At 67.9% G+C, this 24,975-nt stretch overlaps 2 protein-coding genes across 2 annotated transcripts in view; one reads left to right on the top strand and one right to left on the bottom strand.

The window, feature by feature from the left end:
- Positions 1-4,076: 4,076 nt before the first annotated feature.
- Positions 4,077-14,717, bottom strand: CNGA4 (cyclic nucleotide gated channel subunit alpha 4). The gene is made up of 6 exons (XM_037889532.2): positions 14,558-14,717; positions 13,997-14,015; positions 12,639-12,734; positions 11,805-11,911; positions 7,237-8,232; positions 4,077-4,471 (listed from the first exon to the last, which is right to left on the bottom strand). The coding sequence occupies exons 1-6, from the start codon at positions 14,715-14,717 to the stop codon at positions 4,077-4,079; spliced, it is 1,773 nt and encodes a 590-aa protein (XP_037745460.2).
- Positions 14,718-18,526: 3,809 nt separating this feature from the next.
- Positions 18,527-24,975, top strand: part of FHIP1B (FHF complex subunit HOOK interacting protein 1B) — a 29,483-nt gene continuing 23,034 nt past the window's right edge. Inside the window, 2 exon segments of the mRNA XM_037907088.2 lie at positions 18,527-18,646; positions 18,919-18,963. The gene's annotated coding sequence lies outside the window, so the exon portion shown is untranslated.

A 24,975-nucleotide genomic window follows, 5' to 3' on the forward strand; every position in this document is an offset into this window, starting at 1 on the left:
CTCCCCATGAAGACAGGCAGGACTCTGGGGGACCCTCCTCTCTGTGAGCAGCCTGTCCCCAGGTGTGACGAAGTGGGACTGTTCTTAATGTTTCCTCTGAATAGTGTGGGGGTGCCTCAGTTTCCCCTAGGCAGTTCATAAGTATCTAGGTGGTGGGGATAAGGGTGTATGATCGTTGCAGAGCCCTAGAGGGCAGGTGTGTGCAGGGGTCTGGACACAGAGAATGGCCGACACCCTGTTTCCTGGCACCTGATGGCCTGGGCCCTTCCCCCCTGCAAGGTGAGAGCTAAAGGGTTGGAGAACAAAGGAATCCGGTGACCTCCTGGCCCAGAAAAGGGACAAAGCCCAGAGGAGGAGGGGCTGGAGAGAGTTTCAGTTTGGGGCTGGCTGGGGACATGGAGTGAAGGGCAGACGGGGTTCTCTGGCTCACTGCCCCCCAAAATGGACCCAGCTGAGCGGTCCTGTTCTCTGCACCTACAAGCTCTGTGTTAGACCATGTCCCTGTCGTCTAATAAACCTCTGTTTTACTGGCTGGCTGAGAGTCCCATCTGACTGCGGAGTTGGGGGGCAGGACCCTCTGGCTGCCCCAGGACCCCGCCTGGGCGGACTCGCTGTGGGAAGCGCACGGAGGGGCAGAGGAGGCTGGAGGCTCCGAGGTCAGACCCAGGAAGGTGGAGCTGGGTGAGCTGTGTGTCCTGCAGACAGGCTGCTCCCAGAGAGGAGACTTCCCCAGAGTCCTGCCTGGCTTTGAAGGGAGCAGTTCCAGAGCATCACCCGGGAACTCCGTGACAACTGGTGGCAGAAGTGGGATGTACTGCACCCTGTGGACGGCGCTTCCTGCAGTAAGTGACTGTGGAGCAGTTAAACGAAGGGGGATTGACGAGGACCAGGCGTGCTGAAGGCTCAGAGAGGAGCGGTTTTGGGGGGCGGTTAACCCCTGGGAGTGTGTGACCAGCAAGAAGGACTGTGCAGTAATGGGGTCCCCCTGGGAACTGTGGTGAGCAGTCTCAGGGGCGGAGGAGCCTGCAGCTCGGCCCTGGGAGAGAGAAGGACTTTGGCAGTAACAGGGTCCCCCGTGGGATTGCAGCGAGCGGTCCCAGGGGCGGGGGAGAGGAGCTGCTGGGCTCAGGGTACCTGCCTGCCTGTAACCAGACCCCTGGGGCTCCCCGCCTCCCTTGCACACCAGAGAGGGGGGCTCAGGTGGCTCATGCTGGCTCTCATGCAGTGAGGAAAGCAGCGAATACCCCCACTGGGACAGCAAGGGCAGTGCTGAGCACAGTGGGAGCGGAGACCCCAGCTGAGTGGGGGGAGACACAGGCAGGGCAGGGGATCTGTGGGGAGTGGTAAGGTGCTTGGTAAGGGAAGTTTGGATGAGCCTAGGCAGCCTTGTGAGCTGATGGCTGTGTCTAGTCAGCAGGGTGGGAAGGCGAGGAGAGTGGAAGATGAGTGTCCCTGGACCTTACCTGTTGGCTGGGTGGAGAATTGTGACAGGGAAGGAAACGTGTCTGTGTCTGTCAGGGGTATTGACTTGCCCATGGAGGGACCTACCCCGGTCTCCAAGCAGTTGTCTGTGACCAGCCTTGTGTGCTGGGACCAGGGGAAAGAGATCCCAAGCTGGGTGTCTGGGAAAGGAGAAAGTGTGTCCGGCTCTTCTTTGTCTGTGGAGCAGACAGAAGGGGCCTTTCAGCCTGTGATGGTTGAGGGTCGTGCAGTTGTCTCAGAGTTGGTTCTGGATTCAGCTAAAGCCCAGGAAGGGAATGGTCCTAAGTTTGTGTCTGCTCGGGAGAATGGCCCTGTAACTCGGTCGCATCCAGTTAGGGTCTATGTAAAATCCCAGAGCCCAGACAATTCTGGTGCTTGTATTTTGCCTGGTGCTAGTGTGTGGCTGGGAAAGGGTGTAGCAACTCTGTCTAATCAGGGTGAGATCCTAGCCAGGGCACAAGGAGAGCGTGAAGGTGATGGGATTGTGTTACCTACTGAGGGTGTGGAAACCTGTAGCAAGAAGGAAAAGATTCCTGAACCTGTGTGTGGCAAAGGGAAGGCGAATGCTTCTGACCTGTTATCTAGGAAGTCTGTAAGTTTGCCTGAAAGGGGATTGTGTAGGAATCCGCCGGATGGGCCAGAGGTAATCCTGGATGTAAGGGAGACCCAGAAAGAGTCTGTTGTTGCTCAGGAAAGTGTTCCTCTAGAGCAAGCCCTAGGTAAAGAGGGTAAGAGCAGAATTTCTGTGAAGGGTGAATTGTTGCATAGAAAAGCCCCTAGGGAAAGGAATCCTCATGGAGTCTTTGCAAGCAGTTTACTGCAACTGAAGGGTGTGAAAGTGATTTAATCAAGAAAGTTTCAGTTCCTAACAGCCAGAAATTTTCTGTTGTGAATGGATCCACTGACTTTCCTGTTAAAAGATCCAGTGTGGATAGCTTTGAGAAGGTCTCCGATGAAGTGAAAGCTGTTAAGAAAGTTAAACAGTCCTATAACCAAGTGGCTGTGTTTGGCCAGCTTGTTGGGGAGAAGACCCAATCCCAGTTTGACCCCCTGGGGTTTTGGGGTGGCCAAAGGGCACGGGCCACAGAAACCTTCCCATATGCGGTCTGCGAGTGGTATCGACCACCCCGGACCTAAGGGAGGGCGTGAAACTGGAAGGGCCTGGTGTAACTCCCACCAAGGAATGGGAGACATGCTGGGGCATCCATGGGAACGTTGGTGGCTTCGAACTTCCCCAGGTCACTGGCTAAAGTGACCCCGCTCAGTTCGATCTCGAAGGGGGGAGAGATGTGACGAAGTGGGACTGTTCTTAATGTTTCCTCTGAATAGTGTGGGGGTGCCTCAGTTTCCCCTAGGCAGTTCATAAGTATCTAGTTGGTGGGATAAGGGTGTATGATCATTGCAGAGTCCTAGAGGGCAGGTGTGTGCAGGGGTCTGGACACAGAGAATGGCCGACACCCTGTTTCCTGGCAACTGATGGCCTGGGCCCTTCCCCCCTGCAAGGTGAGAGCTAAAGGGTTGGAGAACAAAGGAATCAGGAGACCTCCTGGCCCGGGAAAGGGACAAAGCCCAGAGGTGGAGGGGCTGGAGGGAGTTTCAGTTTGGGGCTGGCTGGGGACATGGAGTGAAGGGCAGACGGGGTTGTCTGGCTCACTCCCCCCAAAATGGACCCGGCTGAGGGGTCCTGTTCTCTGCACCTACAAGCTCTGGTTTAGACCGTGTTTCTGTCGTCTAATAAACCTTCTGTTTTACTGGCTGGCTGAGAGTCACGTCTGACTGCGGAGTTGGGGGGCAGGACCCTCTGGCTTCCCCAGGACCCCGCCTGGGCGGACTCGCTGTGGGAAGCGCAGGGAGGGGCAGAGGAGGCTGAATGCTCCGAGGTCAGACCCAGGAAGGTGGAAGCCGGGTGAGCTGTGTGCCCTGCAGACAGGCTGCTCCCAGAGAGGAGACTTCCCCAGAGTCCTGCCTGGCTTCGTGGGGAGCCATTCCAGAGCATGGCCCGGGGACCCCGTGAGACCAGGACACACAGCTCACCCGGCTTCCACCTTCCTGGGTCTGACCTCTGACCCCAGCCAGCTCCAAACTGAAACTCCCCCGCCCCTCCTCCGGCCTTTGTCTCTCCCCCGGGCCAGGAGGCCACCTGATCCCTTTGCTCCCCAACACCTTCCGTCGGCACCTTGCAGGGGGGAAGGGCCAGGCCATCAGTGGCCAGGAAACAGGGTGTCGGCCATTCTCTGTGTCCAGACCCCTGCACACACCTGCCCTCTAGGGCTCTGCAACAATCATACACCCTTATCCCACCCCCTAGATACTTACGAACTGCCTAGGGGAAACTGAGGCACCCCCGCAATATTCAGAGGAAACATTAAGAACAGTCCCACTTCGTCACACCCCAAGAGAGAGCGGCCCCCCGAGAAGGGCTGTCACACTGAAGGGGGCTCCCCCCAGGGACCGCACAGGGCCGAGAGTGGGCGCGACCTGGGGGTCTGTGACACCTGGCTCCCCCCCCCGCCACAGCAGCCCAGCCCTGCACTGGGACCCGCCGGCCTCTCTGGGCTCCACTGGGACGGGGGGCCACGAGCCGGCCTCGCCCCTCACTGCCTGGGCACAGCCCCTGGGCCTTCCCCGCCGGCGCCAGCCCAGGCCTGCGTCTGCCACTCCAGGCGCTCGATGCGCAGCGCCAGCTTGAAGGCGCTGGACTCCAGCTCGGCCAGCAGCCGGGCAAACTTGGTCTGCAGGGCGTCCAGCGCGTCCTCCAGGGCCCCCGTACGCCGCTCGGCCTCCCGCTGGCGCGCGCTCTCCTCCTCCACGGCCTTCACGTCCAGCTTGTCCATGCCCAGGAGGATCTCCCGGCCCTTGGCCTCCAGCGCGGCCTTGGCACTGGGGAACTCGCTCAGCACGGCCTGCAGGTCCTCCTTGGACAGGCAGAACAGGTCCGAGTAGCCGATGCTCTGGATGTTGGCCGTGCGCCGGTTCCCCGACCTGTTCCCTGCGGAGACAGGACCTGCTGGGACCGAGGCCCCCACTCGCCCCAGGGGTGCAGCCGGGCGAACCCTGAACATCCCTGGGCCCGGCCCCGGAGCCCCCAACATCCCGCCTGGCCCCGGCCTTGGAACCCACAACATCCTGCCTGGCCCCGGCCCCGGAGCCCCCAAGATCCCGGCTGGCCCCGGCCCCGGAGCCCCCAAGATCCCGGCTGGCCCCGGCCCCGGAGCCCCCAAGATCCCGGCTGGCCCCGGCCCCGGAGCCCCCAAGATCCCGCCTGGCCCCGGCCCCGGAGCCCCCAAGATCCCGGCTGGCCCCGGCCCCGGAGCCCCCAAGATCCCGGCTGGCCCCGGCCCCGGAGCCCCCAAGATCCCGGCTGGCCCCGACCCCGGAGCCCCCAAGATCCCGGCTGGCCCTGCCCTGGAGCCCCCAAGATCCCGCCTGTCCCCGGCCTTGGAACCCACAACATCCCGCCTGGCCCCGGCCCCGGAGCCCCCAAGATCCCGGCTGGCCCCGGCCCCGGAGCCCCCAACATCCCAGCTGGCCCCGGCCCCGGAGCCCCCAAGATCCCGGCTGGCCCCGGCCCCGGAGCCCCCAAGATCCCGGCTGGCCCCGGCCCCGGAGCCCCCAAGATCCCGGCTGGCCCCGGCCCCGGAGCCCCCAAGATCCCGGCTGGCCCCGGCCCCGGAGCCCCCAAGATCCCGGCTGGCCCCGGCCCCGGAGCCCCCAAGATCCCGGCTGGCCCCGGCCTTGGAACCCACAACATCCCGCCTGGCCCCGGCCCCGGAGCCCCCAAGATCCCGGCTGGCCCCGGCCCCGGAGCCCCCAAGATCCCGGCTGGCCCTGGCCCCGGAGCCCCCAAGATCCCGGCTGGCCCCGGCCCCGGAGCCCCCAACATCCCGCCTGGCCCCGGCCTTGGAACCCACAACATCCCGCCTGGCCCCGGCCCCGGAGCCCCCAAGATCCCGGCTGGCCCCGGCCCCGGAGCCCCCAAGATCCCGGCTGGCCCCGGCCCCGGAGCCCCCAAGATCCCGGCTGGCCCCGGCCCCGGAGCCCCCAAGATCCCGGCTGGCCCCGGCCCCGGAGCCCCCAAGATCCCGGCTGGCCCCGGCCCCGGAGCCCCCAAGATCCCGGCTGGCCCCGACCCCGGAGCCCCCAAGATCCCGGCTGGCCCTGCCCTGGAGCCCCCAAGATCCCGCCTGTCCCCGGCCTTGGAACCCACAACATCCCGCCTGGCCCCGGCCCCGGAGCCCCCAAGATCCCGGCTGGCCCCGGCCCCGGAGCCCCCAAGATCCCGCCTGGCCCCGGCCCCGGAGCCCCCAAGATCCCGGCTGGCCCCGGCCCCGGAGCCCCCAAGATCCCGGCTGGCCCCGGCCCCGGAGCCCCCAAGATCCCGGCTGGCCCTGCCCCGGAGCCCCCAAGATCCCAGCTGGCCCCAGCCCCTGAGCCCCCAACATCTTGCCAGGCCCAGGCCCTGGAGCCCCCAACATCCCGCCTGGCCCCGGGACGTAGGCCGGGTTGGGAGCAGGGGGCGGGAGCAGGGGGCTGCAGGGCAGGAAGGGAGGAAGGGGTGCGCAGGAATTGGGGCTGTAGGGCGGGGTGGGAGCAGGTGGTGGGAGCAAGTGGCTGCAGGGTGGGACCAGGGCCTGTGGGGTGGGAGCCTGGGGCTGTGGGGCGGGCGGGAACTGGGGGATGACGGCGGGGCGGGAACTGGGGGCTGCAGGGCAGGAGCAGGGCCTGCGGGGTGGGTGGGAGCAGGGGGCTGTGGGGCGGGCGGGAACCGGGGGATGAGGGCGGGGTAGGAGCAGAGGGCGGAGCGGGAATAGGAGGCTGTGGGGCGGGGCAGGAACTGGGCGATGAGGGTGGGGCAGGGGCAGGAAAGGGGGCTGCGGGGCGGGAGCAGGGGGTGTGAGGAGGGGCTGCGGGGGGGTGGGAACTGGGGGATGAGGACAGGGTGGGAGCAGGGGGCAGGGGGCAGGGGCTGCAGGGTGGGCGGGAACCGGGGGATGAGGACAGGGCGGGAGCAGGGGGGTGGGAGCAAGGGGCAGGAGCAGGGGCTGCGGGGCGGGCGGGAGCCGGGGGTGGGAGCCGGGGGCTGCGGGGCGGGCAGGAACCGGGCGATGAGGACAGGGCGGGAGCAGGGGGTGGGAGCAGGGGGCAGGAGCAGGGGCTGCGGGGTGGGCGGGAGCCGGGGGCTGCGGGGCGGGCAGGAACCGGGCGATGAGGACAGGGCGGGAGCAGGGGGTGGGAGCAGGGGGCAGGAGCAGGGGCTGCGGGGTGGGCGGGAGCCGGGGGCTGCGGGGCGGGCGGGAGCCGGGGGATGAGGACAGGGCGGGAGCAGGGGGTGGGAGCAAGGGGCAGGTGCAGGGGCTGCGGGGCGGGCGGGAGCCGGGGGCGGGAGCCGGGGGCTGCGGGGAGGGCGGGAGCCGGGGGATGAGGACAGGGCGGGAGCAGGGGGCGGGAGCCGGGGGCTGCGGGGCGGGCGGGAGCCGGGGGATGAGGACAGGGCGGGAGCAGGGGGCGGGAGCCGGGGGCTGCGGGGCGGGCGGGAGCCGGGGGATGAAGACAGGGCGGGAGCAGGGGGCAGGGGCAGGGGCTGCAGGGCGGGCGGGAGCCGGGGGCGGGAGCCGGGGGCAGGGGCAGGGGCTGCGGGGCGGGCGGGAGCCGGGGGCGGGAGCCGGGGGATGAAGACAGGGCAGGAGCAGGGGGCGGGAGCAGGGGGCAGGGGCAGGGGCTGCGGGGCGGGCGGGAGCTGGCCGCCAGCCTTACCCTTGATGTTAATGATGCTGATTTCCCCGAAGTAGAGCCCCTCGCCCAGCACGGCGAGCTGCGTGCGCCCGTCGTCGCCCACCACGGCCAGCCGCCCCTCGCGGACGAAGTACATCTCCCGCCCGATGTCGCCCTTGCGGCAGACGTACTCGCCCGGGCTGTAGACCTGGGGCCGCAGCCGGAGCACCAGCTCCTCCAGCAGGCCCCGCTCGCAGGCCTGGAAGAGCTGCACCTTGCGCAGCGTGGCCAGGTGCACGCTCACCGCCACCTCGGCCCGCAGCGGCCGGGGCAGGTGCTGCAGGGCCTGCTGCTCGTTGGTCACCTTCTGGTGGAGCTGCAGGTGCTGGTGCCAGCGGGCCACGCGGGTCTCCAGGCGCCGGCCCACGCGGTGCAGCCGCAGGTAGCCCCGCACCCGCTCGGCGTCGGGGTAGAGGGCGGCCTCGGCCGCGCTGCGGCTGGCGACGACGGAGCCCACGCTGCCCAGGACGGTGGCGAGGCCCAGGACGGCCAGCAGGAAGCCGGCCGCGGTGAAGAGGAGCTCCTCCGGGCGCTGGGGCGCGGGCGTGTCGCCCACGGTGGCCAGCACCAGCGTGGCGAGGTAGAAGCTGTGGAGGTACTGGCGGAGCGGGCGGGCGAAGCCGGGCCGGCTGTGGTTGGGGTACACCCAGGCGTCCGCCCCGTAGCCGATGGCGCCCGAGAGCGCGTAGTAGGCGCAGGCGTGCCAGTGGATGGCGACGAAGGCGTAGAGCATGAGCCTGGCGATGCGGAAGGCGTGGGGCCGGGCCGTGCGCGTCTCCCGCCGGTCCAGGGCCTCGAAGAGGCGCGGCGTGCGCAGGAGGCGGTTGGCCCGCACGGCCGGCACCCGCAGGCCCAGCCGCAGGTACAGCAGGTCGGTGGGCAGCACCGAGGCCACGTCCCACGGCAGGTGGGCAGAGCGCAGGTAGTGCTGGGCCATCTGGGCCCGGTCCCGCACCAGCATCCCCTGCTCCAGGAAGCCTGCCGGGGGGAGGGCGGGGCACTGAGCACAGGGCTCCCACGGCTCTGGGCGTGTGCCCCCAGCAGGGCTCCCTGGGGCCAGGGTTCGGGGGGGCTCCCAAGGCCGGGTTCCCAGGGCTTTCCAGGGGTCAGGATTTGCGAAGCACGAGGCGGGGCTGGGGGGCTGCTCTGGGGCTGGGCTCTCTAGGGGGCCCACTGCCAGCTGTGGCCTTGGCGCTGGCTCCTCCTGGGCACGGTGTGGCCCAGGTGCCGGGCTGCAGCCTCCTGCAAGCCCAGGGTGAACGCTCGCTTGTGCAGACTATGAGCCCCAGCACGCACCACTCCACGCTCCCCACTCCACAGGAGCCCCCAGGTGCCCGTGATGGGGACTTGGGGAGGGCTGGACCGAAGGGTTGGGGGTGGGGCTGGGCTCGGCGGGTGGGGGTGTGATGTTATTGACATGAACTGGGACCGTGTAGATCATTGTTGTGTGAGCAGAGTCAGGATGAGCTCCACCCTGACATCTGGTGGTGAGGTGTGGCAAGTTGTGGAAAAGAACTTCAGGGGCCGATCTCATTTGCATAGGCACACCCACCCCGCCTAGAATGAGGCCATAGCTGCCCAAATGGTCACTTTGGCTGCTGTGGGATCCCCAGTGTCTCTGTTATTGGGGTGGGAAGAATAAATTGTTATTACCCTGATTATGGGAACTGTGCTTGGAACTGTACTTGGCCTTTTGTTATGATGGAGGGACTCACCATCAACTAAGTGTCACTCGCTAGGCAAGGGTCATGGGTTCCAAAACTCTGTGAAGGGAGAGAGGCTGGGGAGAAGTATTAATACTTGGTGTCATGGGCTCCTTGGTGAGGGCCTTACATGCTAATTGCACTTCCTCCTCTCTCCACTGTGGAATATCAGAGCTAATTTTGATTTCATTAGAAGTCTAGTTACAGGCTGCTGAGCTCACTTTGGGCTAACAGTGAACCAGCACTGAGGCTCCCCTCCTACAGGCTGAGATCACCAAAGAGCTGAACTGACTAAGAGCTGAAATCACTGAGCGTTGTGTTAAGTAGTGGGGGAACCTGAAGATATACTGTGGAGCAGTTTGCGGGATGGCTGGAGTGCCTTGTGGACAGGCTGGTGGAGCAGTTCGTAGGACGGCGGGAGCTGCGGGTGGGATGTGGAGCTGAGCAAAGCAGTCTGTGGGGCGGCTGGCGGAGCGAAGGCCTATGGAGCTGTGGGGCGGTCAGCTTCAGGTCATGTAAGGTGCCTCTTACCCCCGTCCCATCTCCACCCAGGTTGGGAGGTAAAACTCTGCAGATAAACTTTCGAACTCTGGGGCTGCCCTGACCAGGGACAGAGACTTTTGGGTCATTGGACTTTTGGGACTTTGGGTGATTTGGGGTTGCTGGACTCAAGAACCAAAGGGAAAGGACACGCCCCAATTTGCTTGGGGTGGGTTTTTTTTGCTCATGGGTTGTGTTACGAATCCTGTTGGTGGTGTCTCCCCAACATAATGCCACATTGCTACACTCAGACTATGTGCTTGCGAGAGGGGAAGTATTGCCTCTTGGAGGCGCCCAGCGGGGGTGGTATATATTTGTCTCAGGTCACTGGGTGGGGGCTCGAGCCGGTTTTGCATTGTGTTATTGGAATGGATCCCCTAGATACGGAACCCGGCCCTTGTTGCTGCCAGCTCTGACGGGCAGAAGGGTTACATTTTTGTATGATTTTTGTAGTTGAACTTATGAACATTGGCTCTGTCCTGTCTGTAGTTCAAACGTGTGCTACGCTTCTGGGTGACACCCCAGACAAGTTGGTGTCAGCTCAGCCCAGCCTGCTGGGTAGCCGATTAAGGACCATCAGCTACACAACTGACCCACTGAGAGAAGGCAGACAGGCCTGGGGACTCAGCCAGGTGTGCAGGGACCTGCCTATGGACAGGACTCTGAGGTGTTTCCAGGCCATGCGATGGGCAGCTTGTCTTTGGGACAAAGAAAGAGAGACCACATGGCAAGAGACTGTAAAAACCTGCTGCAGCTTCTCCATCTGGTCTTCAGTCCTGCTTCAGACCTCTGGAGGGACTTGGCTACAAACCGAAGCTTTGAACCAAGGACTGAAAGACCCATCCCAGCTGGGGATGTTCTCCAGAGACTTGATTTGAACCTGCCGTTTATTCCATCCCTGCTACAAGCCTGAACCGAGAACTTGGCCGTGACTGTCTGTCATTGACTCCATTTCACCCATTCTAGCTCCCGTCTGTATCTTTCCCTTTTATGACTAAACCTTTAGATTTTAGATTCGAAAGGATTGGCAACAGCGTGATTTGTGGGTAAGATCTGATTTGTATATTGACCTGGGTCTGGGGATTGGTCCTTGGGGATCGGGAGAACCTGGATGGGGGGCAGGGTGGGCAGGGGGCAGGGCCGGGGTCTGGGCAGGGGGGCTGTGTGGGCGGGGGCAGGCGGCTGGGCTCTGGCTGGCGGGGGGCAGAGCAGGGGGCTGGGCTGTGCGGATGGGGGGCAAGGCAGGGGGCTGGGCTCTGGCTGGCGGGGGGCTGGGCTGTGAGGATGGGGGGCAAGGCGGGGGGCTGGGCACGGTGGGCAGGGGAGCTGTGTGGGCGGGGGCAGGCGGCTGGGCTCTGGCTGGTGGGGGGCAGAGCAGGGGGCTGGGCTGTGCGGATGGGGGGCAGGGCGGGGGGCTGGGCACGGTGGGCAGGGGAGCTGTGTGGACGGGGGCAGGCGGCTGGGCTCTGGCTGGCGGGGGGCAGAGCAGGGGGCTGGGCTGTGCGGATGGTGGGCAGGGTGGGGGGCTGGGCACGGTGGGCAGGGGAGCTGTGTGGGCGGGGGCAGGCGGCTGGGCTCTGGCTGGCGGGGGGCTGGGCTGTGCGGATGGCGGGCAGGGCGGGGGGCTGGGCACGGTGGGCAGGGGAGCTGTGTGGGCGGGGGCAGGCGGCTGGGCTCTGGCTGGCGGGGGGCAGGGCGGGGGGCTGGGCTGTGCGGATGGCGGGCAGGGCGGGGGGCTGGGCACGGTGGGCAGGGGAGCTGTGTGGGCGGGGGCAGGCGGCTGGGCTCTGGCTGGCGGGGGGGCAGGGCGGGGGGCTGGGCTGTGCGGATGGCGGGCAGGGCGGGGGGCTGGGCACGGTGGGCAGGGGAGCTGTGTGGGCGGGGGCAGGCGGCTGGGCTCTGGCTGGCGGGGGGCAGGGCGGGGGGCTGGGCTGTGCGGATGGGGGGCAGGGCGGGGGGCTGGGCACGGTGGGCAGGGGAGCTGTGTGGGCGGGGGCAGGCGGCAGGGCTCTGGCCGGCGGGGGGGCAGGGCGGGGGGCTGGGCTGTGTGGATGGGGGGCAAGGCGGGGGGCTGGGCTGTGCGGATGGCGGGCAGGGCGGGGGGCTGGGCACGGTGGGCAGGGGAGCTGTGTGGGCGGGGGCAGGCGGCTGGGCTCTGGCCGGCGGGGGGCAGGGCGGGGGGCTGGGCTGTGCGGATGGCGGGCAGGGCGGGGGGCTGGGCACGGTGGGCAGGGGAGCTGTGTGGACGGGGGCAGGCGGCTGGGCTCTGGCCGGCGGGGGGCAGGCTGGGGGGCGGCGGGGGCTCACCAGTGTGGAGGCGCACCGCGATGTCCAGCAGGTAAAGCAGGTCACTCAGGTAATCCAGGCTCAGCCACAGGGCCAGGTGCAGCTGTTGCACCTCGGGGAAGCAGGACCTGCGAGCGGCCGAGCCGGTGCGTCACCCCGGTGCCGGCAGCTGCCCACGGGCACCTGCCTGGGGTGCCCCCCATCCCCGCCCCCTCCTGCCCCACCCGGCTTGGACACCCCCCAGCCGGCCCGGGGGGCCCTTGGCTCGTGGGCTCGGCTGCGAATGGACGGATGCCCGGGCGTCCGGGCCGGCAATGGGGCTGGGCAGAGCTGCCTTCCGTGCCCGCTGTGCGGTCGATGCCCCGTGCTAGGCCCTGGCCCCACCTGCCCGCTGGGGATGGCAGCGCTGCCCTGCCCCCGGGGGTGGGGGGATCCCCTCAGTCAGCCCGTCCCCCTGAACTCGGCCGGGCCAGTAACGCTCCCCCGGATGTCACTAGCTCCTCCTGGCCCTGGGATGCAGCCGCCTCTGGGGCGGAGCGCAGCAGCTGGTAGCCGTGCACAGTAACAGGACAGGAAGGATCCCAAGTGTGTCCCCAGGACGCTCGGGGCAAGAAGAGCAGCCAGGACTCCTGGGTACTCAGCTGTCTCAGCACCGGGGGGCTGCGGAGCTGCCTCCCAGGGCACCGGGGGCTGGAGAGGGACAGCGGATCTGGGGTGCCCCCGTCAGTGCCTGATTCCCTGGGCTGCCCCCCCAGCCCATGCCTCCGCCTCCCTCCAGCCATGCCCCAGTCACCCCCCAGCCTGTGCCTCAGTTGATCCCCCAGCCCCGCCCCCGTGGCCCCCAGCCGCACCCACCTGCAGATGAGGATGATCCAGTTGTACAGGATGGGAACCACCATGATATTGAGCCACCAATAGTGCACATCCCCGGAGGGGTCCAGGACCCAGGTCCTCGGGGCACAGCCCCCGCTGCTGGGAGACACGCGTGGGCTTTAGCGCCTGGCGCCGACTCTGAGCTCCCCGGGCTCCGGCGCGTGGTGCCCGGTGGCTCTGTGCCCTGGGTGGCAGGGGTGGCACCAGTGGGCAGGGATCAGTGCGCTGGGGAGGGCAGCGATGGCTCCCTGGGGTGCTGCCCCTGTCTCTGACCCCGCCCTGGTCTCGGTGCGCCCACAGGGATGCGCCCGTAACCCGGGCTGGCAACGCCCCCAGGCCCCGGATATCCCGGCCCAGGCCCTGCTGCCTCTCTCCAGCGTCCCGTGGGGCTGGGGCTCCCGGGACCCCATTCCCCAGCCCTGCTCCGCACCCCCGGGACCCGCCTCGGGACTGACACTGTGCCTGCGGATAGCTCAGCGTGTGGGGCACCGGGGAGCTCTGCCCCCCCCACTCACCCCTCCGCAGGCCCCACACCTGCGCTGGACTGCGCCGTGCTGATCAGCCCCCTCCTGCCCGCCTCAGGCCGGGCGGTGGCCTGCGGCTGGCGGCTCATGCTGGCGCCGGGCTGGGTGAGGTGCCAGGCCTGTCCCTGCGAGCCTGGCCCGGAGCAGCGGCTCCTCCGGCTTCGGCAGCTCACGCTGGATCTTAGCAACCGAGCCGGGGCCCCATGGGGCCCTGCGCACCTGAGTCCGGAGCCTGTGAAACTAAAGGCGCCAATCAGGCCGGGTGCCAGCCTGTAATGGCTGCCCCGGGGAGCGGCTGGGAGGAGCCGGCAGATTAGAACCACCGCAGGGCCCCTGAGGGCAGCACACCGGCTGCGGGGGTACCTCGCCCCCCCAGCTAACAGCCTGCCGGGCCGGCTCTCTGAGCCAGGGCCTCACTGTGACCACGTGGGAATTTTCTGCCATGTGTGCCTCAGTTTCCCCGCTGTACCTTGTTTTGCTGCCCTGTGGATGCGAAGCGGTTAAATGGCTGCTCATGGGGCAGGGCTGTGGCTTCCCTGCCTGGGGTGCTAAGGCCTGGCTGAGACCGACCTAGCTCGGGAGGGTCCGTGGAGCCGGCTGGGTGTAGGGGGGGCGGGAGGGGGCTGCAGCTCCCAGCTGGGCGGGGGCCCTGCAGTGGGGACACGGGTCCCAGGGCCCATCACGGCTGGACACACTGGGCAGAGATCGGGGGGACGCAGGAAGTCGTGTGCACTGTTCCCTCTGAGCTGAGCGCGCGCAGACCTGAAACCCCGCGCACACGGCGATGCCCCACGCGCTCCGGCTTCGGCGGGGGGCTCTTTTTTTCTTCTTTTGGCTTCGGCGGCAGCACAGAAGAAACATTTTGCGCACATGGCCTGTTAAAAATTAGAGGGAACATTGGTCGCGTGGCTGGCCTGGAGGGAGAGCGGGACCCTGGGGGTCAGGCCAGCTGAGGGGTCCCTCCCGTGAACTGTTTATAAGCGGGGGCACAGCCCAGATCCGGCAGATCCATGATGCTCCCGAGCTCTCTTCCCCAGTATAAGGGAGCTGGAGAGGTCCTGGGAGAGAGAGGATCCTGGGGGTGGGCTGAGCAGACTGGGGGAGGAGCCCTGGAAGAGGGTTGGCGAGGTGTTTGGGGTTATGCGGGAAGGTTTACGTGGCCCGTGCCCTTTTGCCACTCCACAACCCCTGGGGTTCAAACTGGGATCGGGTCTTCTCCCAGCGCTCCAGTCTGGAGGGCTGTGATTCGGGCTCTCTTGGTTAAGAGCCCCCATCTTGACCTTGGCCACCCTCTGACCAGGTGTCTCTGTCACCCACCGCTCGGCATCAGCACCTTTCACTGGATGCAGCCACGTCGGGGCAGAGGGGTCAGGATACACCGCAAAGCGCCGCCCCAATAGATCCGGCTGCAGCTTTTCAGGGGCCTGCCCATGGCCAGGCATTTCTTCTCAATGGCCGCATAGTTCTGCTCCCAGGGCAGCAGCTTCTTGCTCAGGTACCCGATGGGGTGTCTCCCCCACTTAGCATCGACCTGCATCAGCACCGTGCCCAGCCCTGCGTCTGAGGCGTTGGTGATACTGTAAAGGGCTTGGCACTGTCCGGGTTTACCAGATTTACCAGGCCCTGGATTAGAGCTTCCTTCAGTGCACAGAGAGCCCTCTGGCACTGCTCGGTCCCGACCACCTCGTCTGGCTTCCCCTTCTTACATAGCTCAGTGATGGGGGCTGTTGGGGAGCTCAAGTGGGGTACAAACCCCCGGTAGTACCCCGCCATCCCGATAAAGGCCTGGACCTGTTTCTTGGTCTGGGGAAAGGGCCAATCTCTGATCGTCTCCACCTTGGCTGGCTCTGGGCTTGGGCAGACGCTCCCCACCTTGTGGCCCAGGTACGACACCTCTGCCACCCCCACCTTACACCTTCCAGCTTTTACCGACAGTCCTGCCTCCTTGAGGCAGCCCAGCACCCTCTTCACCTGGGACACGTGTTCCTCCCAGGCCTGGCTAGAGACACAGGTGTCATCAATGGACGCCAGGGCCAAATTCTCCATCCCCCTCAGTAGCCGATCCACCCCACGCTGGGGGGTGGCTGATGCCCCCTTGAGATCGAAAGGCAGGACCAGGAACTCAGAGAGCCCCAAAGGGGTGGTGAAGGCAGATTTCAACCTGGCATCTGGGTCCAAAGGCACCTGCCAGTCGCCTTTGGGGAGATCCATAGTAGAGAGGTAATGAGCCCCCCCAGCCTGTCTAGAATCTCCCCAGGCCTAGGCCTGGGGTAGGCATCGGACACGGTGTTGGCATTCAGCTTCTGATAGTCCCCACAGAATTGGATCGACCCGTCTTTCTTGGGGACCAGGCCCATGGGCTGTTGAACGGCTGGATCACCCCTAAAGCCAGCCTGTCCTTGACCTCTCTCTCCAGGCTCTGGGCTGTTTTCCCAGGGACTCTGAACAGGGGACACCTGATGGGAGGATTGGCCCCCACCTCAGGGAAGAGATCCCCCCGGGGGTCTTCCCCCTTCTCCGAATCGGCCCTTACCAAGTCCAGGGTCCCCTCACTCTCCTCCCATAGAGCAGCTCAAAGGGAAGAACCTGGTGGATTCCTGGGGCACTTCCCTATACCACATACCAGGTGGGGCAGGTCCTTGTCCCCATCCTGCGGATGCTGATTCGTAAAAGTCCTCAGCATCAACCCCAGGGTCCCATAAACTCTCTCCACCAGCCCTTGGGACGGAGGGTGACCTGCAGAGGCCCAGGTGGGCCAGACCCCCCATTTCTCCCACCAGCCCAGGAGCAAGGCTGACAGGACATTGGACCCCTGGTCTGTAAGGACCTTGCTGGGGACCCCCCCTCTGCTGAAGATGGTCAGCAGCGCGTCTGCCCTGGTGTCTGCCTTGGTGGAGGACAGAGCCCCCGCCCCAGGGTAGCGGGTGGAGAAATCCATCACCCCCAGGACGTATTTCTTCCCTGCCCGGGTCGCCTTGCTGAGGGGCCCCACTATGTCCAGAGCCCCCTTCTGGAAGGGCTCCTCTATGATGGTGTGACGAAGTGGGACTGTTCTTAATGTTTCCGCTGAATAGTGTGGGGGTGCCTCAGTTTCCACTATGCAGTTCTTAAGTACCTAGGTGGTGGGGTTAAGGGTGTGTGATCATTGCAGAGCCCTAGAGGGCAGGTGTGGGCAGGGGTCTGGACACAGAGAATGGCCGACACCCTGTTTCCTGGCAGCTGATGGCCTGGCCCTTCCCCCCTGCCAGATGAGAGCTAAAGGGTTGGAGAACAAAGGAACCAGGAGACCTCCTGGCCCGGGAAAGGGACAAAGCCCAGAGGAGGAGGGGCTGGAGGGGGTTTCAGTTTGGGGCTGGCTGGGGACGTGAAGGGCAGACGGGGTTGTCTGGCTCACTGCCCCCCAAAATGGACCCAGCTGAGGGGTCCTGTTCTCTGCACCTACAAGCTCTGTGTTAGACCATGTTCCTGTCGTCTAATAAACCTCCATTTTCCTGGCTGGCTGAGAGTCACGTCTGACTGCGGAGTTGGGGGGCAGGACCCTCTGGCTTCCCCAGGACCCCGCCTGGGTGGACTCGCTGTGGGAAGCGCACGGAGGGGCAGAGGAGGCTGAATGCTCCCAGGTCAGACCCAGGAAGGTGGAAGCCGGGTGAGCTGTGTGTCCTGCAGACAGTCTGCTCTCAGAGAGGAGACTTCCCCAGAGTCCTGAGTGGCTTCGTAGGGAGCAGCTCCAGAGCATCGCCCGGGGACCCCGTGACAGATGGGCAGGGGTCTCAAGGGAGCTTCTCCCTTATCCCGGCCTTCCCCCCCCTCTGGCTGGGGTCGCAGGACCTGCCATGCCACTGGGCCGCGTCCCAGACTCCGGGTCAGTCACGGTTCTGCAGCAGCCACTGCCTGGGGCCTGGATCCCCTGGTGTCCCGCGAGAGGGTCATTGTGGGCCAGGTACGACAGCCGGTGGCGACACTTCTGGGGCACCCCAGGGGCCTCCTGATCCCCCACGGTTCTACTTCCCCTGGGGGAGCCCCTTCCCGGTACAGGAATCCCTTCTCCCACAGGAATCTGTCCCTGCAGCCTTCCCCATGGGGGTTTGCAGCCTGTGGCCAGCAAATCCCCTCAGCTCCTCCTAGGAGGGATCCTTCCGCAGCTCGGTCTGGAATTCAGCTGCTGGGGGAGGGAGTGGGACCTGCTCCCTCTCGCGGGCTGGGCCTGGGGTCACAGCCCTGCTGAGCCTTGTCCCTGGTCGCTCCCTCCCTGCCGTGGGATCACTTCCCAGCAGCATCTCTGGACCAGCTAAACCTGGTTGGCAGCCGAACTGCCCTGCCTGTGGGTCCCCCTCCTCAGCTGGGGTCTCAGCTCCCCCCTTGCTCAGCGCTGCCCTTGCTGTCCCAGTGGGGGCAGGCAGTGAGCTCTCTGCTCTCCTTACAGCATCGGAGCCAGTGTGAGCCCCCTCTCCGGGGTGCAGGAGGGCAGGGAGCATCTCTGTGTCCCACCCAGCCCCAGGGGGCTGGTTACAGCAGGCAGGTATCTTGCCCTCCCCCCTGCTAGCCAGGTATCCTGCCCTCCCCCCTGCAGCTCCTCCCCACTGCCAGCCAGGTCATCTGCATTTTCACTGACCATTTCCCTCTCCACCGATTGGTTCCTTGGATTCAAATTCAAACCCTTGGCCATTACAGGAGCAGGGTCTGGATCCTGTCCCAAAGAGACACAGTCACCCCGCAACAGGACCTCACAGCCGATATCCTGGAGAACCCGAACGACCAGCCAGCCCGACCCCTCCTGGGTCTGCACAGGGATCTGGGCCATAGGCAGGGCTAGGGCCCCATCCATGGGACCCTCACCCAGCTCACAGCCCCTCATGCCCCTCCTCTGCCTCTTTGTCTCGCTTCCCAGCAAAAGGTGTCACCTGGTCGCACCCCCTCTGGGTCTCTGGTCACACAGCTGCAAACAGCTGGGCAGCCCCACCTGCCCTGAGGGCCTCAGCAAGATCACACCCCCAGTTCCCACCCCCGCAGGGTTGGCGCAGCACCCAGGGAAACTGAGGCAGGGCCAGGTTGGGGCGGCGGACAGGGAAACTGAGGCAGGGCCAGGGCGGGGCAGCAGACAGGGAAACTGAGGCAGGGCCAGGGCGGGGAGCGCAGGAAGAGTGACCTGCAGCGAGAGGAGAGGAAGGAGACGCCGCTGCGGTAGGCGGGGGGCAGGGCCACGCCCACATCAGGGAAGCCCCGCCCCGCCTCTTCCCGGCCCCGCCCCCCACCGCGGCCCCGCCCCGCCTCTTCCCGGCCCCGCCCCCCACCGCGGCCCCGCCCCTTGCGGCCGCCTCCTGGTCCAGGCAGCAGCGAGGCCCCGCCCCCAGCGGCGGTGGGCGGGGCCTGGGCGGCCCCGGAAGGGCGGGGCTCGGCGCGCGCCCGGGGCGTCGGTGGGAGGCGCGGCAAGATGGCGGCGGCTGGAGCCGGGGATGGGCCGGGCCGGTGAGAGCCGCGCGGGGGTGTCGCGAGGGGGGCTCCGGGGGGGCCCGGGCGGGGGCCGGGGGGGCCCTGGGGGCTGACGCGGGGGGCTCCGGGGGGGCCCTGGGGGGTGACTGGGGGGGCTCCGGGCGAGGGGGGCTCCGGGGGGCCCGGGCGGGGGCCGGGGGGGCTGCGGGGGGGCTCCGGGCGGGGGGGCTCTGGGGGGGTGACGCGGGGGGCCGGGGGGGCTCCGGGGGGCCCGGGTCTCACTGGCGCTTTCCCTGGTTTGTTCCCAGCCCTGGCGCTGCTCGGACATGAACCCGGGTCACCTCCGCTCCCAGGTAACGGGGCCTGGGGAGGGTTGGCAGGGGGTGGGGGGGCAGAGGGGGCCGGGCTGGGGAGGGTTGGCAGGGGGTGGGGGGCAGAGGGGGCCGGGCTGGGGAGGGTTGGCAGGGGGCTGGGGGGGCAGAGGGGGCCGGGCTGGGGAGGGTTGGCAGGGGGTGGGGGGCAGAGGGGGCCGGGCTGGGGAGGGTTGGCAGGGGGTGGGGGGGCAGAGGGGGTCGGGCTGGGGAGGGTTGGCAGGGGGTGGGGGGGCAGAGGGGGCCGGGCTGGGGAGGGTTGGCAGGGGGTGGGGGGGCAGAGGGGGTCGGGCTGGGGAGGGTTGGCAGGGGGTGGGGGGGCAGAGGGGGCCGGGCTGGGGAGGGTTGGCAGGGGGTGGGGGGGCAGAGGGGGCCGGGCTGGGGAGGGTTGGCAGGGGGCTGGGGGGGCAGAGGGGGCCGGGCTGGGGAGGGTTGGCAGGGGGCTGGGGGGGCAGAGGGGGCCGGGCTGGGGAGGGTTGGCAGGGGGGGGGGGGGCAGAGGGGGCCGGGCTGGGGAGGGTTGGCAGGGGGCTGGGGGGGCAGAGGGGCCAGGGGAGGGTTGGCAGGGGGCTGGGGGGCAGAGGGGCGGGCTGGGGACGGTTGGCAGGGGGCTGGGGGGGCAGAGGGGGCCGGGCTGGGGACGGTTGGCAGGGGGCTGGGGGGGCAGAGGGACCGGGCTGGGGATGGTTGTCAGGGGGTGGGGGGGCAGAGGGGGCCGGGCTGGGGAGGGTTGGCAGGGGGCTGGGGGGGCAGAGGGGGCCGGGCTGGGGAGGGTTGGCAGGGGGTGGGGGGGCAGAGGGGGCCGGGCTGGGGAGGGTTGGCAGGGGGCTGGGGGGGCAGAGGGGCCAGGGGAGGGTTGGCAGGGGGCTGGGGGGCAGAGGGGCGGGCTGGGGACGGTTGGCAGGGGGTTGGGGGGGCAGAGGGGGCCGGGCTGGGGACGGTTGGCAGGGGGCTGGGGGGGCAGAGGGACCGGGCTGGGGATGGTTGTCAGGGGGTGGGGGGGCAGAGGGGGCCGGGCTGTGGAGGGTTGGCAGGGGGCTGGGGGAGCAGAGGGGCCAGGGGAGGGTTGGCAGGGGGCTGGGGGGCAGAGGGGCCGGGCTGGGGATGGTTGTCAGGGGGTGGGGGGGCAGAGGGGGCCGGGCTGGGGAGGATTGGCAGGGGCTTGGGGGGGCGAGGGGCCGGGCTGGGGACGGTTGGCAGGGTGCAGCGGGGGCCTGGGGACGGTTGGCAGGGGGCAGAGGGGCCGGGCTGGGGAGGGTTGGCAGGGGGTTGGGGGGGCAGAGGGGGGCCGGGCTGGGGAGGGTTGGCAGGGGGCAGAGGGGGCCGGGCTGGGGACGGTTGGCAGGGGGCAGCGGGGGCTGGGGAGGGTTGGCAGGGGGCTGGGGGGCAGAGGGGCCGGGCTGGGGAGGGTTGGCAGGGGGCTGGGGGGCAGAGGGGCCGGGCTGGGGACGGTTGGCAGGGGGCTGGGGGGCAGAGGGGTCGGGCTGGGGAGGGTTGGCAGGGGGCTGGGGGGCAGAGGGGCCGGGCTGGGGAGGGTTGGCAGAGGGCAGCGGGGGCATGGGAAGAGGGGAGGGGGACGCAGAGGGCACCAAGCAGGTAGGGGTCGCTGTCTCGGGGCCATGGGATTGGTTGGCCAGCCGGTGGGTGGGTCGCCAGCCCTGGCCATCGGTGCCTTGGCGTGGGCTGGCCTTGTGCCCGCTGCTCGAGGACTGGCACTGGCCCGGTCTCCGGCCTGGTACGAGGGGCTGCGGCTGTTGTGGGGCCGGGGAGGGGGTGGGCACAGCCTGCCAGGGGCTGGGGCAGGGGAACACCCCCCATTGCGTGAGGGGAGGGGAAGGTGGGCAGCTGGGCCTCCCCCGAAGAGCCTCACCCTGCTGGACTGGGGAGGCAGTGGCCCCACTTGGCGGTCTCCTGAAGACTGAAGATGGGGCGGCCCCACGGCCGGTCCCCGGAGAGCATGGCGGGGGAGGGGCTGACCCAGAAGATTCCAAGGGTGAGTTGGGGGCTGCTGAGGCGTGTTTTTGAGGCCAGAGCCGGGCCCTGGCGTGGTGCCCAGTGCCCAGGCTGCTGGTCCCAGCGTCGCTCAGTGCAAGCTGGCCCTGGCCGGGTGCAGGGGGAGGCGCCGGGCGGGTGTGGCGGGCGCGGCGTGGCTCATGCAGGCCCTGGCCGGGTGCAGGGGGAGGGGCCGGGTGGGTGTGGGCGGCGCGGCGTGGCTCACGCAGGCTCTGGCTGGGTGCCGGGGGAGAGGCTGGGCGGGTGTGGACGGCACGGCGTGGCTCACGCAGGCTCTGGCCGGGTGCAGGGGGAGAGGCCGTGCGGGTGTGGACGGCACGGCGTGGCTCATGCAGGCCCTGGCCGGGTGCAGGGGGAGGCGCCGGGCGTCTGTGGGCGGCGCGGTGTGGCTCACGCAGGCCCTGGCTGGGAGCAGGGAGAGGGGCCGTGTGGGTGTGGCCGGCACGGTGTGGCTCACGCAGGCCCTGGCCGGGTGCAGGGGGAGGGGCCGTGTGGGTGTGGCCGGCACGGCGTGGCTCACGCAGGCCCTGGCTGGGTGCAGGGGGAGGCGCCGGGTGGGTGTGGCCGGCACGGTGTGGCTCACGCAGGCCCTGGCCGGGTGCAGGGAGAGGGGCCGTGTGGGTGTGGCCGGCGCGGCGTGGCTCACGCACGCCCTGGCTGGGTGTAGGGGGAGGCGCCGGGCGGGTGTGGACGGCACGGCGTGGCTCATGCAGGCCCTGGCCGGGTGCAGGGGGAGGCGCCGGGCGTCTGTGGGCGGCGCGGTGTGGCTCACGCAGGCCCTGGCCGGGAGCAGGGAGAGGGGCCGTGTGGGTGTGGCCGGCACGGTGTGGCTCACGCAGGCCCTGGCCGGGTGCAGGGGGAGGGGCCGTGTGGGTGTGGCCGGCACGGCGTGGCTCACGCAGGCCCTGGCCGGGTGCAGGGGGAGGGGCCGTGTGGGTGTGGCGGGCGTGGCGTGGCTCACGCAGGCCCTGGCCGGGTGCAGGGGGAGGGGCCGTGCGGGTGTGGCGGGCGTGGCGTGGCTCACGCAGGCCCTGGCCGGGTGCAGGGGGAGAGGCCGTGCGGGTGTGGCGGGCGCGGCGTGGCTCACGCAGGCCCTGGCTGGGTGTAGGGGGAGGCGCCGGGCAGGTGTGGCAGGTGCGGCGTGGCTCACGAATGGTACCAGGAAGCCCCAGGACTGGAGCCGGGTCCCTGTTCCAGGGAGCTGGGCTGGCATTTGCCGCGAGCGGTGCTTGTCCTCGGGGCGTCTGCTCTCCTGCGCGGTGGCCTAGACCTGCATCGCGCCGCTGAAGATGCCGTCGCTTGGCTCGCCGCGCGCACACGCGGATTGAGTGGCTCACTGCTGCCTTTGTTGGGCTCAGGGGGCTGCCGGCTTGCGAGCCGCGCGGCCTGCCAGTGTTGTCTGCCTGGCCACGTGCAGATGTGAGGCGCTGTCTGGCCGGCCTCGGGGGTGGGAATCCCGGCTTGGCGGGCTGGGGGAGCACTCTGTCCCCCGTGGCCGGGCAGACACTCTCCTGGCTGGGCGAGGGGTTCTCAGCCGCTGGCACGTGCCCGCCTGGTGCTGCATTGCCCATCCAGCCCAAGCTCCCTGGAGGGTGAGCGTGTCGTGCGTGGCAGGAGCTGGGCATGGGCCGGGGTTCTGGTGGCTGTAGCCTGTGGACGGCGGGGGCTCGCTGGGCTCCGTGGCTGCCAGCCAGAGGGTGGCTCTGCTGTCTCCTGCGCACCTGGGCTCTGGGGGTTGCCAGGCTGGAGGGCTGAGTTGTGGGCCTGCTGTGGAGCCTCCTCATTGCCCTTCAAAGCCCCCGGGATGTGGGAGTCCTGGCTCTGGCCGGCATCAGCTCCAAGAGTGGGTGGCTCCGCACCGAGGCAGCTGGGTCCTCTCAGCTCCCCCCAGGTCCCCTGCCCAGCACGGGCATGCCCCAGCCTGGCCCCAGTGCCCCGCCACTGCTCTCGGCCCTGCTGGCCGTGGGCAGCTGAGCGCTGGGCTGGAGCGGGTTTGTAGCTCAGGTCTCCGGAGAGGGCCGCAGGCTGGGCCGGTGACCCTTGAGCCCCACGGTGCGCTCAGGCGGGTCCACTGGGTCTGTTGTATTCAGCCTTAGTGGAATAAACCCCAAAGGGCGTCTCCGCTGCCCGCTGCCTTGGGTCTAGGTCCACCCTTCCCCTGGGCGCCGCGGGCACGGCACAGCTGGTAGGGGTAGCACTGCCCTGCAGGAGCTTCCTGGTGCCCGCTGCTCCTGCAGCCCTCGCCGCCTGCCCGGCGCTCTGGGAAGAAGGCACGACGGCCCCAAGGCAGGCCATGAGCGGCCCTGCTCCCAGATCCCCTTGCTTGGCAGCTGCCAGGCTGGGCTTTGGCGGAGAGTGGCAGCCGGTGGGGAGGGGTTCACACCTCAGCCTGGGCCCCGACAGCTGTGCTGGGCTTCGGCTCTGCATGGAGCCCCAGAGGGACGGCCTGGGCCCTCGCAGGGAGTGGGGGCGAAGTCACAAGGCCTTGCCTCCCCGCCAGAGTGGTTGGCGCTGCGTGGGCCGACGGATCCACGCCCTCCTCCCGGCGGTGCAGCGTCTCTTGTGGGGAGCCAGGCAGCTAGAAGGAAAGGGGAGGGGAGGGGAGGGCAGCCCAGACTCGGGGTTCTCCCGGGCTCTCTGGCCCCAGTGAGTCCGGCACCCGGCGGGAGAGCGTGCTGCCCGCAGGCTGAGTGCTCGGTAGGGTGGGACGTGGTAACGAGGCCTCCTCTTAGGGCAGTGCCCTTGCGTGGCAAAGCTAGTCCGTGTCCCGAGGAGTGTGCAAAACAAACTGACGGGGAACACTAGGAACCGGGGAACCGGCTGCTGCCTCAGTTTCCCTGCCTGTGTCATGCCCAGGCCCACAGAGCGGGTCAGAGACAGAGCAGAACAAGACCCTGGCACTTCCCGGGAGCCAGGCGAGGGCATGTGTTCGGCTGGGCAAAGAACAAGGTCCCTCTGGTGGGGGGCATCCATGGGGCCTCTCCACGCTGCTGGCCTGCAGTCTGTGACCCACGCCACGCCCAGGCTGGGGGGCTCGTGCGCTGGGCCTGTGCGGCGCTAGCCCCTTCCACTTCCCAGTCACTCTGCCCAGGTTTCTGCTGGGCTGGCAAGTGGCCAGGCTTGTGCAGACGGGTTCTGCCTTGGAGCATAGGCTGTTGGCATGTGGGGGGTGCCCGGCAGCGGGCTCAGGCGTCAATGCCAGGCCTCGACCCCCTGGGGGGATGCAGGTAAAGGAACTGGCTCTTGGCATCGTGCTGCCCTGGTGGTGCTAGCTGCTTACTCGCTGGTGCCACTGGGAGTTGGGCACCCTTCCCTTCCGCTTCTCGGCGTGTGCTGGTGTGACGATGGGACGCAGCAGGGAGGGGGGAGTGCTGACCTGGGAATGTGCCCTGGGGATGGGAGACCTGAGAGCCTGTCACCTGAGCCGGGAGGGGCAGGGGGAAGTAACACCTCTGCCTGGGAATGTGAAGACAGGCTGCAGGAGGGAGCCTGCTGAGGGGGGTTTAGTTTCAGTTTGGGGCTGGGTGGAGGAACACAGGGAACCCCAGGGCTGGGGTCTAAGCTCCCTGCTCCCTCAGAAGGACTTGACTGAGGGGTCCTGGGTGTACCCACAAGCTCTGTTTTGGACTGTGTTCCTGTTGTCCAATAACCCTTCTGTTTTACTGGCTGGCTGAGAGTCTCAGTGAATCCCAGGAAGAGGGGTGCAGGGCCTGGACTCCCCCACACTCCGTGACAACTGGTGGTAGCGGTGGGATCTACTGCACCCCGTGAACGGCGCTTCCTGCAGTAAGTGACTGGGGAACAGTAAAACGAAGGGGGATTGACGGGGACCAGGCGTGCTGAAGCTTCAGAGAGAGACGGTTCCAGGGGGCGGTTAACTCCTGGGAGTGTGTGACCAGAGAGAAGGACTTTTGCAGTAACAGGGTGTCACGGAGTGTGGGGGGAGTCCGGGCCCTGCACCCGTCTTCCTGGGATTCACTGA

This window comes from Chelonia mydas, chromosome 1, assembly GCF_015237465.2.
Source record: "Chelonia mydas isolate rCheMyd1 chromosome 1, rCheMyd1.pri.v2, whole genome shotgun sequence".
NCBI lineage: Eukaryota > Metazoa > Chordata > Testudines > Cheloniidae > Chelonia > Chelonia mydas.

What these genes read in the sequence shown, in the direction of transcription:
- CNGA4 (XM_037889532.2), bottom strand. Translation starts at nt 14,717, where the DNA reads ATGCAGGTCGATGCTAAGTGGGGGAGACACCCCATCGGGTACCTGAGC. An exon ending in TGGATCATCCTCATCTGCAG is followed by an intron (nt 11,912 to 12,638) that starts GTGGGTGCGGCT and finishes GGCCGCTCGCAG; the next exon opens with GTCCTGCTTCCCCGAGGTGC. An exon ending in CGCGGTGCGCCTCCACACTG is followed by an intron (nt 8,233 to 11,804) that starts GTGAGCCCCCGC and finishes TCCCCCCGGCAG; the next exon opens with GCTTCCTGGAGCAGGGGATG.